The sequence below is a fragment of the Lagopus muta genome, chromosome 6, assembly GCF_023343835.1.
Source record: "Lagopus muta isolate bLagMut1 chromosome 6, bLagMut1 primary, whole genome shotgun sequence".
Classification (NCBI taxonomy): domain Eukaryota; kingdom Metazoa; phylum Chordata; class Aves; order Galliformes; family Phasianidae; genus Lagopus; species Lagopus muta.
This window is the reverse complement of record NC_064438.1, coordinates 55017156-55030332: the sequence shown is the minus strand read 5'-3', so window position 1 is coordinate 55030332 and position 13177 is coordinate 55017156. Positions and strand designations below refer to the sequence as shown.

Below are 13177 nucleotides of genomic sequence, written 5' to 3'. Positions count from 1 at the left end.
TGTTCTGTTTTCTTAATGCACGTTGCTATGGTCTGTGTGATTTCCACCCCTCCTAGTCCTTCCACTTTTCACATCAGAAAAGTAACTGTCTTTTGCTTCTTCCTGTGTTACGAGTGTTAAGTGAACCAAATTTACACCCCCCAGGTAAAGCAGCATAGTTTTTAAAATGCAGAGTAGCCTCCCTTCCTGAAGGAGGTAAGGAATTGAAATTTTATTCTAGCTCCTTCAAATGCCTCCACCATTCTTAAAGGAAACTCATCTTCACCTGGTCTCATCAAGACCATCAGAAAGGTATCACAAACATTACAAGTGCTTACTGGGAACTGAGTAGCTGCCTGTCTTCCTGTTTTCCTTTCTGACCTGAGATTTGTCTTCCCACCTGCAGGCTCTGATGTTCCAGCTGCTGTTAATCGTGTTGGCACACCTGTGATTACCCCTATCAGTACGCCTCCTGAAATAATCACACCAAGCCCTCCTGCCTCTGAAGCTGCAAAAATGGAAAATCCAGCACCTCCAAACCCATGGGATGATGCAGAACTTCCTCTGGAAGAGGAGAAACCCAGTCTGTTAGCTGATGAAACATTCAATCCCAAAGCTGTGTGAGTTTAGCAGGCTATATTATTTTCTCAATTCTTTATAAATAAATATGTCCTCAGAAAGTCTGTAGAGAGAACTGCTTCAAGTATGTGCCTGGAGGTATTGAAATAAACCAGGATTCTTTTTTTCTGAATTGCTTGACTTATGTCTTGAGGGGAAGTGTGAAATATGGACATTTCTCATGTCCTTATTTGTTGCCATGAAAAACATGAAATCAGTAGTGTTACTGTCAATGTAGTGACAATGAAAGACTATTATTAGCATTTTCTTTTCTCTGTAGTCTCAGTGAGAATACACTTGGTGATTTTTATTAACAGCTAGAAATTCATTCATGTTATTTATATGTTTATTCTTGGACTAATCAGTAAAATGCTGTACTTTCACTTGAAAAATTATTTGCAAATTCCTTTCAGTATGGATTTAATACTTTATTTTATTCAGTGCATTCTGGCATATTCACAGAACGTATTCTTACATTTCAGTGAGATGTCAGTGGCGAATGATGAGGAACCAGAGGCCTTGATTTTACCATCCTGGCAGTCGTCACCAAGGCCCTTTCAGTCGCTTCCTTGTGAACCACAGGTTCCATCACCTGCACCTACAGACAGTTCTGAGCAGTCCACACAGGAAAGCAGTCCTACCCTCACAGAAACAGAAACTGCAGACAGACCCATCTCAGAAGGGGAGGTTCTCTTCAGCTGTGACCAGATGCTGGCTGCGAGAGGTAACTAATGAAACAAACCTGTGGAAATTAGAATGTGGATTTTCTTTTTCCTTTACAGAATTCTCTTCCAGTCAGTTGAAATTACATTTCATGCTCTGTCAGATAAAACTGCGAGGCTGACCTTTAAATTTCACTTTATGCTTATGGATTTCTTTGATAGACATCCTTGCTCTTCTTGACGTGAAATGAACCTACTTAGTAAGAAGAAAAAACAAAAATCTGCTATTCAGTCATAAAATCCACTTGGTAAATAATTTGGACTGTCTTGCGTGAGTCCAATGTGGTACTGAGTTTTTACTGAAAGCAAAGTGTAAGAGTGATTTTCTGGAAGTTGGATATCTGTTTTACACTTCACATCCAGAAGTGAGAAATTTCCCAATTTACTGAAGCACAGTGTTGCAATTATTGAAGAATGTGACCTTTGCTTTTATATAAATGCTATGCTTTTCTGTATTTATAACTTAAGATATTTTTTAACCTTAACAGAAGGAGGACTGCCTTTCCCAAACCCCAGTGAAAGCTTAACGAGTACCTTACAGGATGCCAATGAAATGGTAAGGAAGTGTTTAACAAGGAAGCTGATTTAGAGTGATAATCTGCTTTGAGCAGAATGGTAAACTGGATGTCTTTAAGCATTTTCAGTTATAAATTTTCACTTCAAAATTTACACTTTTAAAACTGTATACTTACAAATATGCTTGGAATTTCAGGGCTCCTAAGAAAAAAGTACGTTGCACAAACTAATTTATATTAAAAACAAATTAAAAATAAAATACAGTTTATATACCTCCTGCCAGTAGGTGAGAGATGGATAACATGCATTTTCATTTCTATGCTTTTTTAACTTTAAGACATCTTAAACAGAGGGGAACATTGCTATGCTCTAAGCTATCTTTTAATTGCTTGTGTGCTTAGTTTATTAAAGTAGGTTAATTGAGACTGGAATTAGTTAAAGCTGCTTAAAGGATCAGTAGTGTTTTTTTTTCTGATGTGGAAGCTTCTGAAGTTAAGGTATTCTCCACTTCCTTGGCTGTTCTCTGGACATGAGAACTTAAAAGTAGACCCTGCCCTTCTCAAAGTATGTCAGTCATATGCATCAAGCATTTTCAAAGACTGCATGTCTCTGAATATAAAAAAGGAGAAAGCAGTTTGTCAGTTATTTTCAGACAAAAGTTGTGAACGTGGAAACCGTAATAACTTCCTTTGTAAAGGAAAAAAGCTTAATTGTCAGCTTAAGAATGATTCAGGTTCACACGAAAATAGTTTTGGATTGTGTATTACGTGGATTTTGTTCCTTTTGTTTTAGGACTACGATCCTCCCAGTGAAGGGCAGGTGGTGAGAAGAAGCCATAAAGGCTATCAGAGGGATCCTGTTCTGGCTCTTCTAGCCAAATTAAATCAAGCACCTGTTGCTGTACAAGAGGGAAGGTACCATTTAGAGGTAAGTCACTGTCCTTTTCCTTGCAGCAAGCATATGAGTTTTGAAGGGATACTTTCTGACTCGAAAGTAAATAAAATGTCAAGCGTATGAAATCTCAAGCTTATCCTCACTGTTGGCTACAGAACAAGTTCATACACTTTGATCCTTGCTGGAAGCGATCCCACTTCACTTGAGTCTGTTTTCATGTGAAACTTTTAAAACCACTGAAGGTTACTTTATAAGTTAGCAGAGTATCACACATAGCTAATTTGCAAGGTGCACGTTTGCCTGTTTCACTGCATCAGATTCGTCCTTTTGAACATCAGGGAAGTTTTCTGTCACTTCAGCAATGTAGCTGGTATGTTTAGCATTATGGGTTCGTTGCACATACCTGCCTACAACATTCAAGTGGCTGCTATGAAGAATGTCAGCAAATGCTTTCATGCTCTCTTGCGTACGTTGTTGATACTGATCTTGGAACAAAACCTCAACATTTTCATATTTGCTTGGCAGAAAAAGCAGACTAATAGAAAAATACAACTGCATCACAAAGAGCAAAAGTCATTTGTTGTAACACAGCTGGGTGTTTTCTATATGGAAAATAGTTTGGATTGAGTGTCTAACTGACCTATCTGGAGGAATGTTTAAAGGAAGTGAACTCTGAATGTGGCAACGTAGTTGATGAACACCTTTGTTTAGGACAGATCTTTCTTTTTCATTTTAGTGATGCATATGCAGTTTCTTTCCTCTGTCTTGGTCAGTTTAGTCTAAATAATTACAAACTTCACTCACCTCTGTAACTGTTCCTTTGTCTGTCTTTCTTTTTTTGTTTAATGAGCTCTGGTGGATGAACTTAAAGAATGGCTTTCTACAGTGTCAGCTCTGAGTCTGACTAATTGCAATGACATTTTCTCATCAGCACTGCCAATTAAAAATGCATCTCTAATTTGCTTGCTGGCTTTCCCATAGCTACAGAATATTCAGTCTGTCCACACAAGAAGCTAATAAGTTTCTCTGCAGATTCTGGCAAGCAGTGTGCAAGCACACATACCTCTCTGTGTATCAGAGAAGAATTTTTTTGTTGATGTTGCAAGTATTGCCTTAAAATGAGTCTGTGCATGTGTGTGTATGTATATTCAGCCTGTTTGTTCTCCTGCATGGAAGCACGTTAACTGTTTTCTCTCTGCAGTTTTGCACGTCAGAAGCCAAAGAACCACCCATCCAAACCTATTTAAAATCTAACCTTTTTATGTAACATCCAGTAGCTTTTAGGTGCTTCCAGTGTTATGAGATCTGACAGTTGACTATGGACATATCTGTAACATTGAAGACTTCTATGCCAAAATGTAACTCAGGTTCTTGCCACACTGGAGCACAGCTAACAAAATAAGTGATGTTCTTCACCTGTGATTATTGTCAGTCCAGTACTGATCAACATAAATATTGTTTTCAGATCCAGTGAGATGATAGGTACCTTTATTCGTTGCTAGTTGAGACTTGAGTTTGCGTGCTTTAAGGGTTAATGCAGTTTTTAAACCTGCTGTTCTGATGTTGCTGTTCCGTGTAGGATTCTGACGACAGTGCTGGGGAGCTCAGTGAGGGTCAAAGGCCTCGTCTGAGCAGAGCAGCAGAGAGAATCCTCATGGGACATCCAGTAGATATGGACCATGCAACTCCTCGAACTTCTGAGGACAGGCCGTACCAGGGATCGCGTTCTCCATCACCAGGGCAGCTTGTCCAGGCTGCAGGTACAATTTGATTGCTGTTTATTCTCTGAGATATTTACATGGATTCCTGTAACAGCATCTGAAGTAATTTTAGAAAGTGTGCTTAAAACGCAGTATTAAAAACTTAATAGCAATTGCTGTGGGGAGAGGATTAGCATTTTTATTTGGAGAATTGGATTGGTTTCAATCAAGATTTGTTTCCACTCTTCTCAGTCTGTACTAGTCTACAATTGGAAAGAAATATCCCACTAAGTACTTGCCTATAAAAAAAAGTTGACTGTCAAAATATGTATTTTATTCTCTGAAGTCAAATTCAGATCTCAAAAACACTTAGTTTGAGCATTCTTGAAGTTGCTCTCCATAGGGTAGGTATTAAGGCTGGCAGGTGAAGTGATTTCTCTCTGTCCTGTTACATGACACTCCTCCTCACTGCTTTTATCACACCATCAGGGTGATCTTGCAGTGACTCATAACCTGCAAGAAATTTAAATTTGTAGCTTTCCTATTACAGTATAGAAATTCTTTTTTTCCCAGATGGGTAACTGAAGCAGGTGTAGTAGATTGTTCGAGGTAGCATGGAGATACTTTGCTATGACAAAGCAGGGAAAGCAATTCACTTATTTTCAGTTGAAACTAATGCTAATAAGCCATGATTAATCCTTCCTCTCCTTTATCTTTCTATCCTGGATTCTGCTATCTGAAAATACCTGGAATATTCTGTACTTGCTTGTACTGAAATCATTATGAAGCTGTAACAACACAGATACGATTGCACTGATGCATCAAAAGTTGCATAAACTGAATCATTCAAACAGTTGTTTTACTTCTCCTTTAATTTCCACATCTATGAATTTGACAAGAGAAGTGTATCTCACACTGTTAACCCTTAACCACTAGGAAATAGATTGAAATCGAATGTGTTGAACAAATAGCCAAAATGATCTCAGAGCACTAAGGGAATTTGTTTAGTACTGAATGGATTAACATTTTATCTGCTTACAGAGAGTGTTAAACTAGCTGCTACCTGATATTTTGGACCAGCTACATCACTGTCAGCCTGGAAAATATATTCTGGAATGTTATGCACTGCCAAACTTTTACTTGAAAGTAGCTTGTTGAATGCTTTTTGGGTATTTATTACGTGGAACTCCTTGGAAAAAGATGAGGTGATGTTGCCATCCCTTCCTCCAACTCACCTGTTTAGTAGTGGTACAGTCATCATTAGTGATCCAAATCAACCAGCTGTGATTTTCTGATGGTGCTTAGGATTGTATGGATAGCTGGCAGACACCAACAGACACCTGTCTACTGGGGATATTTCTTTCTCATCTGGATAGTTCATCCCTACATCTGGCATAACGTGTTTATATCTATGCAACGTGTGTATGTTTTTGTTTTTTTAATAGCTATGTAATTTAATTCACCCTGCCCACTGTCTGTCCTATAAAATTTTGTTTAAAGTCGATGCTGCATAAGAAATAATCGGTCCTTAATGGGGGCAGGGGAAGATCTGTGATTATTTCCACTTTTCTTCCAAATTTTTTGTATCTGCCCTCTGGTTTGCAGGATTCCATGTCCTTCAGTCTAACACAAGTCAGGACTAGGAACTATATCCAATGAGAGTCCAACATTTTATTTCAGAATGATGTAATACCAGTGGGTAAAAAAGTTCATGTTTTTCACCAGTGTCTCTGTACATGGAACCTTTTAGTGGATTTCTCTGTCAGAATGAGTCACTTGCTGATACATCTTGCAGGAATGCTGGGGACTGTGTGTGTATCATCATCTTCAATTTAATGACTTTTTTATCATGGTAACTTTAATGTCAATTTTTGGGATGTTTAAGGTATTGTGCATTAGGTGTATAGCAGCATCTTGATGACGAGTCTTGCCTTTATAAATCTTTGTTTTCAGTGCTTGAAGTTATGGATATGAAAACCAACATGCAAACGAAACGTGACATGCAGTCTTAAAGTGAACAATAGTTACAGTCACTTAAGTAATTGTAGTTAGACTTAAAATTCTTTTTTTGGCTCTGTATGACAGCAGAAGGCTAAAATTAGTTCATGATCTGTCAGTATATTTTTCATGAAGATGCTTTACACACTTTCAGACTGCAAAAAACAGTAAGTGCTGCATTATACAGCAAATTATCAGTAGAAGATAGAATATATACAGGTTTCTTTTCATTCATGAAAAACAGTGAAACATTTTCACAAAGACACCTTTACAACCTCTTCCCCACACTTGTGGCAAAGTTCACTGAGCATATCATGGTTATGGCCATGTATGACAAATCTTTTTTTCCCCTTTCTTTTTCTCCCTCAGCAGAGATTCTTGGAGATGCCGATACAAGTCATGGTCCGATGCTTGTGGCTGAACTGGAATCACAGCCCATTTCAAATCCTGTTGTGCAAGCTGCCCAACCAAGCTGCAGAGTGGCATCTCTCCCAAAGGGTCCCTCTCAGGTAAACTCAAGGAACCTTTTCTGTCACTGGTCAGAAAGTGCAAAACAGAGCCTAGGGAAATAAATGTTCATGTTTAATGTGAAGACTGTCACAGAACTGATGTGTTTGAAGCGACACATTCAGCTGAGAAGCTGAAGTCAAAAGTATACATGTGTAATAAAAAGTGATTCTGTGGTTTTTACTGCATCAGAATCCAACAATTTCTGTTAGGCTTAGGCCCACTTTTAGCTTTTTGTTACCTCCTCTCTGCTTTTCAAGTCTCACAGGACCTAATGGTATACAAACTCAGTGAAGATGAGGTATTCCAATGGTACAATACTTCAATTACAGAAAAATAATGTGGGAAATACATGGGAAAGGAAGTAATAGTAAGGGTTTGGACCTTCTCATTGTAAACCAGTGATATAGCATTTCAGGAGCTTTGGCTGTCATAGCAGGGGGATGACTGGAAAGGCAGTAATGATAATGTACTTTACAGTTCTGGAAGGTAGAGAAAGATTCTCTTGATCTCTGCTTGAGACCTACAGAGTTAATCCTTTGCTACTTATTAATATGAGCTGTTACCTAGAGATGATGGTTTTCTTGCTAAATGAATGTAAATTTAAATAGCATGTGGCAAAAGCCAAAAATGTTGTGGCAGATTGCTCTTCAGTATATTAAGCTGCACAGTGTGCTTGAAAGCAATAACATACTTACTATGGTTGATGTGTATAGGGATGCACTCTGTCCATTCCTGATATTCTATGCTTAAAAGAGCCAAAAATATCTTATATTTAACACTCCCTGCTTTTATATTTTTGAGTCTTGATCTGTATTATGCCATTGGTATCCAAGCAGTTCTTAAATATGTCATCTGATGTGATGTGTTGCATCTTCAAAGAGGATTTGGCATGCTATATGATCTTCACTTCGAGATCACTAGAACATACTATTTTTTTGAATAATTGTTCACAGGCAAGACTGGATTCTGTTAAGCAGCAGTGTCTGCTGGGGTGAACTTTGTATCCTTGTTATCCTTTTGGCTAGCCAAAAATAACAGGCAGAGAGTGTAAGGAGTACATTTCCTTCTTTTTAGCACCAGATACCAGATACAGGATACCAGTGATATCTGCTTCTCTTACACTGAGGAATTAGCTGATGTGATGGATTTTTGTTTTCCTGGGTACAGTCAAAGGGAAGTACCTTGTGTAAGAAGACCCACATTGCATAGTCTCACCTGTGCAGGAAGTGTAAGGTGATCTGACCGAGTCTCTTTCATAGAGAGAAAATGTACACACATTTGTATATTATCTCATCTTTAGAAGGTTCATTTTGCATCTGAACCCTCTGGCTGTTGTGGTTTTTCTTGCCTGCTGGCATATAAAACCCACCCTCCCTCCAAACCAAGCAAACAAATCCACTGTTTGTGTGTGTGGTTTTGTTGGTCTTGTTCTCTCCCAAATAAAATATTCTCTCCTAGATGTGGGTGTTCCTGATAAAAGGCTCTAACTCACATTTTCTCATGGGCTAGATATTTAGCTTTTCTGTGATGTTTACTCTGGTTATCAATTCTAGGTGTACACATCTGCTCTGCATGGGGCAGCACCATGCTCTGTGAGCACTTCACTAGATTTGTGCATCCTTCTCTACTCTAGGTAGTACAAAAGCTTGTTTCAACATCACTTATGTACCACGTAACAGTGGTCAGCCTCTTGCCTGGTTTCTGTTAGGGGTGTGTCACATCTATGAGTGGATCTGCTTTGTTGCCTGCCTGTAAGAAATAGGTTTGTGTTTATCTCTAAGCAGTGGGTTGTTTTTTTGTTGGTGTTTTTAGGGTTTTTTTTGTTTTGTTTTGTTTTAAATAAAACTGTATTAGCCATGTTTGAAGCAAGAACGATCTGTTTAGGAACAAAATGAGGTTTTTCATAATCTTTGCGATTGGCTTCAGAAAATACATATTTCAGGTGCCATCCACCTGGGCCGTGAGTTTGTAGAACTTTGTTCTGATTTAATTTGGAATGTTCCTCCTTGATGCTAGGACTTACTGTGCCAAAGCTTGGGCTGCTTTTGTAATCTGTCTGAACGGGATCTTTGTTTCAGAAAGGTTGTGTACAGCAGTGTGGAGCTGCCATACACTTGCCACTTCTTTGCTATCTGTCACATGTATCTGGGTCAGATTCTGACCAACAGAAGAGCGTTACATTTTCATATGGGACAGTAATGCCTTTCAGTCATGAAGAGTGAAATCTGCATGGTCATTCCAAAATAAACAGCATAAGTCACACAGGAATTTTCTTATCAACCCAAATTCCTTGGCTGCTCTTCCATTCTGGTGCTGGGCTTTTGTGAGATTTATATGTGCTTTTAGCCACTGTTAGACAGGATGTCAGACTAAATTCATCTTCAGTTTGACCCCTTCTGGCCATTCCTTTGTAACATTACAGGAATTAACTGCTGTTTGTGGCCGCTTTACCCCTACACTCCTACTCGAAGAAGCAACAGAATGACTAAGATGAAAATGGGCTCCTCCTGTTCTAGATAAATCATTTTGTGCTCGTGGGAGGGACGTGAGCATTGGGACCAATATTTGTATGGCTAAACATTTCAAAAATTATAAACCTAAATCATTCCAAGTCCCCAATTTGTTGTTAGAAAGTCAATTGCAAAATACTTACATAATTTTTTAATGTAAATGGAGATGTTTTTATGCAAGTTAGGTGAGTGGGATTATCACCTGGGTATTCTCATTAGCTTTCATTTTTAGTATTTCAAAATAAATAGCTTTTTTTTTTTTTTAAACATTCCAGGAATTCATAATTGCAGGTTATCATTCTGTTATCTCTCAACTTCTACTTGCACCTCAGCTCAGTTTACAAGTTTTTGAAACAAAACAAACATTAAACTAAAACAAAACCACTTCAAATGGACACTTGTGAGCATGTTTTAATATATACATTTAATGTTCTGTAACAATGGTAGCCTTCTATCACATTTCCATGAGACTTTAAGGTGGACCCTCCTGCTTTCAGAAAAGGATGTTTGCTTCCCTTGTCTGCTTTAAACTGTGAGCAGAGGGGGTCATGGTATGTAGAGGTGCCTGAGTTCATGCCAAACCTTGAGGAATACTAGCTTGGTCTCAGACACATATATTGATTTTTATTAAATTCACCTCACTCCTGTGCTGGTGAGGATGCATTTGTGCTTGTTTTAAGAGGAAGTTTTTCCCCCAGAGGTGGTGAGGCACTGGCACAGGTTGCCCAAGGAGGCTGTGGATGCCCCATCCCTGCAGGCATTCAAGGCCAGGCTGGATGTGGCTCTGGGCAGCCTGGGCTGCTGGTTGGCGACCTGCACACAGCAGGGGGTTGGAGCTGGATGAGCATTGTGCTCCTTTGCAACCCAGGCCATTCTATGACTGTGTGACTGTTACAGAGATGATGTGCTATGCACTAACGTAGGATTCTCCAACTCTTGTTCACTGAGGAGTGTAAACGTGTTCACGCAGCCAGTGAAGAACAGAGAGTGACTGAATGCTTTTCCTTTTGTTCCTTCTGATTCCTGCAACACTGGCTTACGTGGTCACTAAATACATGACAACCAGTAACATTACTGCTGATATTCTCTTTATCATAGAGATGGGTTTTGGCTGAAAGGAATGGAAAACCTTGATTGCATGGTGACATCATGCTTATTGTTTGCCAGACAAATATTTTCTTATTTTTGGCTAACTCTCTCACTTGTGGCTTATACTATAGAAAGTTTCTCTTAGGGAACTGAAGTATATTTTTCTTCCTTTTAGCTTCTGGGGAGAAAAATACCACTAGCACTTGGTCATCAGGTCTTCAAGATAATGCCCATGCTCTTGGATCTTTTGGATAGGACAGAATTGCTGTTTGACTTCTGAGAAGCAAGTGTTCAATCCAATATGCAGAAATTTGTGATCTTTCTCATGTTCATCGTTAAGAATCTTCATTTAAAAATTCATATTAATCTCTAATATGAACAGAATAACAGAATAAATCAACTTTGACTGTCCTAAACAATGCTTAAGTCTTCTAAGCCTATGTGCACTGTTTTGACAGCCTCAGTCCCTGCAAAGAACATGATCTCTATCCCAGCCAAAATCAGCCAAAATTTCTTTGTATTTTTCATGTTTCCTGTGTATGTGAGGTGGAATGCTTTTGGGATGCACTTTCTGTTCCAGATACATAACACACAAGAACCAAGCGTATTTGACCAGTGTGATTTTTCCTTCTTGGCACACGCAGTGTTTGTTGCTGTTTTCCCATGGGCGTTGTTGCAGACATACATCCTCGAAAGAATGGAAGGAAGGCAGTAAAATGATTTTTAAAACAGTGTCAAAGAAGTATATTTCATACTTGACACGTGTTTTGCAGCCATGCACTGAAATCTTTAGTTTTCTTTTCCCTTTCAACCTCCCCTTTTTATCCAGTAGGTTAATACCTATAGCGAAGTCTTGGGTATGGAAGAAAGCCAGAGAAATCCTAAGTTCTCTCTGCCACATTCTTTGAGTAGGAGTTAAAGGACTCTCCTATGTCTGCAGGTCTAACTGGCACTTTGCCATCATCTTTCCGGAGAAATTAGAGTTGCAGTCAGCTAATTCAGATCTGAATTCTTTTGAAGCTGAAAGGAAGTAGAACAAGTGCATAACCTTTAATGAATCTTTAAAAACCTCTCTGGATGTTTCTTGAAGCTCTGCATGATTTTACTGTGCTTTTAAATAAAAAGTCAGTTTTCTAATATGATTTTAACGTATGTTACATAGGAAGAAAGCCAAGGAGATGCACGAGTTGTGCGACCTCGAGTTGTTCATGTGAGAAGGAAATCCGAAGAGATGCAAGAAGATGGTAAGTTGTGCATAAGCAAGCAAAGTTCTTTCAGTTAAGTACACTGCTTTTAAATGTTGTTGTATGCTCATGTGTGATGAGGATCTGATGTTAAAGGTTTTTGTTACTGTGAAATTCCCAAATTCCTACAGGTTTGTACGCAATTCTGTATTCATAATTTTTATAATTGCTGGGGTGCTCTGAAAAGGTTGGAAAGGCAGCTGTCTGTAATGTCATGTCATCAGTGGATGCCCCGTCCATCCCTGGAGGTGTTCAAGGCCAGGTTGGATGGGGCCCTGGGCAGCCTGGGCTGCTATGAAATGTGGAGGTTGGTGGCCCTGCTTGCGGTGGGGGGTTGGAGCTTCGTGATCCTTGAGGTCCCTTCCAACCCAAGGCATTCTGTGATGCTCTGAATCCTTGACATTAAGTCTTTATTTAAACTTCTGTTTGCTAAGAGCTTTACAATGTGCATATGATGTTGTCAACTGAATCGTTAATTGCTTTTAGTAAACAAAGTACTCATCATGCAGTGATAGATGGCAATAGTTCACGTGTGTGAGAAAATGCTGGGGTGCTGGAGGCAAACTGAACGAGTGTGCAAAGTGTTGGGATCATGCAAATGTGGAAAAAATAGACATTTTCAGTGTTAAAGTGGCCTGATTTAAAATGAGTTTCAAGCTAGCATGTAACAGATAGTGACTTTCTTCTCGGAGGGATGCTATTATCTATGCATAAGCCTTCTATTTCTAGAGATTATTTGACAGTGTTTGTTAAAAGTATTAATGACACTACATGAGAATGTTTCTTGCTTACTGTTGTTCGAGGCAGTGATGGAATAACATGAACTGTGCATGCTTCTGCAATACTTCATTATTTTAGCAGATAATAAGTTTGTGGAGGTGGTAAAATGAGATGTAGCAGTTTTAATCTGAAGTGCTAAGAGCAGGAATCTAAAAACCTGCAGGTCTGCTACGCATGCAATTATAATTACTCTACCCTTGTGTAGTCAAATTCTTCCTGCAAGCCTTTGTAAAATCATTCTTTGAACTTCTTTCATTTAGTTATTTAAAAAAAAAAACATCCAAGGGAAGTGTAATTCTGATGGAATTGTTATGCTTCAACTGTAAGTGGGAAGAAAAGCCCTCAGCCAATGTTATGGTCATGGGACTTGGAACCTAATTGCAAAACTGTGGATTACATATAAAGAAGAAGGGGATGAGTAATGTAAAACTTAGCTTCTATGCACAATTAGTGGGGAAGCTCCCAGAACTGCAGTGGCACACCTTGGTGTTTGTATATGGGACATTTATAAGCATATGTTTTTAAGCTAGTGGGTAAATAGATTTTATTTACTAAATAAAATAGTTAACCTCTTTTTTAATATTGATGGAAAATGTAACAATGACTTTTTCTAATAG

General features: G+C 38.7%; 1 protein-coding gene across 9 annotated transcripts in view; it reads left to right on the top strand.

Moving 5' to 3' along the window:
* Positions 1-13177, top strand: part of KIAA0586 (KIAA0586 ortholog) — a 68405-nt gene that overhangs the window by 33064 nt on the left and 22164 nt on the right. For 6 of the 9 annotated variants that reach the window (XR_007377497.1, XM_048947269.1, XM_048947271.1 and 3 more), the window contains 7 exons: positions 386-599; positions 1080-1321; positions 1808-1875; positions 2628-2762; positions 4309-4489; positions 6797-6936; positions 11699-11780. Coding sequence is in view for 8 of the 9 variants with exons in the window: in XM_048947269.1 (XP_048803226.1) it covers positions 386-599; positions 1080-1321; positions 1808-1875; positions 2628-2762; positions 4309-4489; positions 6797-6936; positions 11699-11780 (1062 nt within the window). In the remaining variant the exon portion in view is untranslated. Of the gene's footprint in view, positions 1-385; positions 600-1079; positions 1322-1807; positions 1876-2627; positions 2763-4308; positions 4490-6796; positions 6937-11698; positions 11781-12820; positions 13171-13177 lie in introns of those variants that run through there. The other 3 variants (XM_048947270.1, XM_048947272.1, XM_048947274.1) reach the window with 2 other exon arrangements.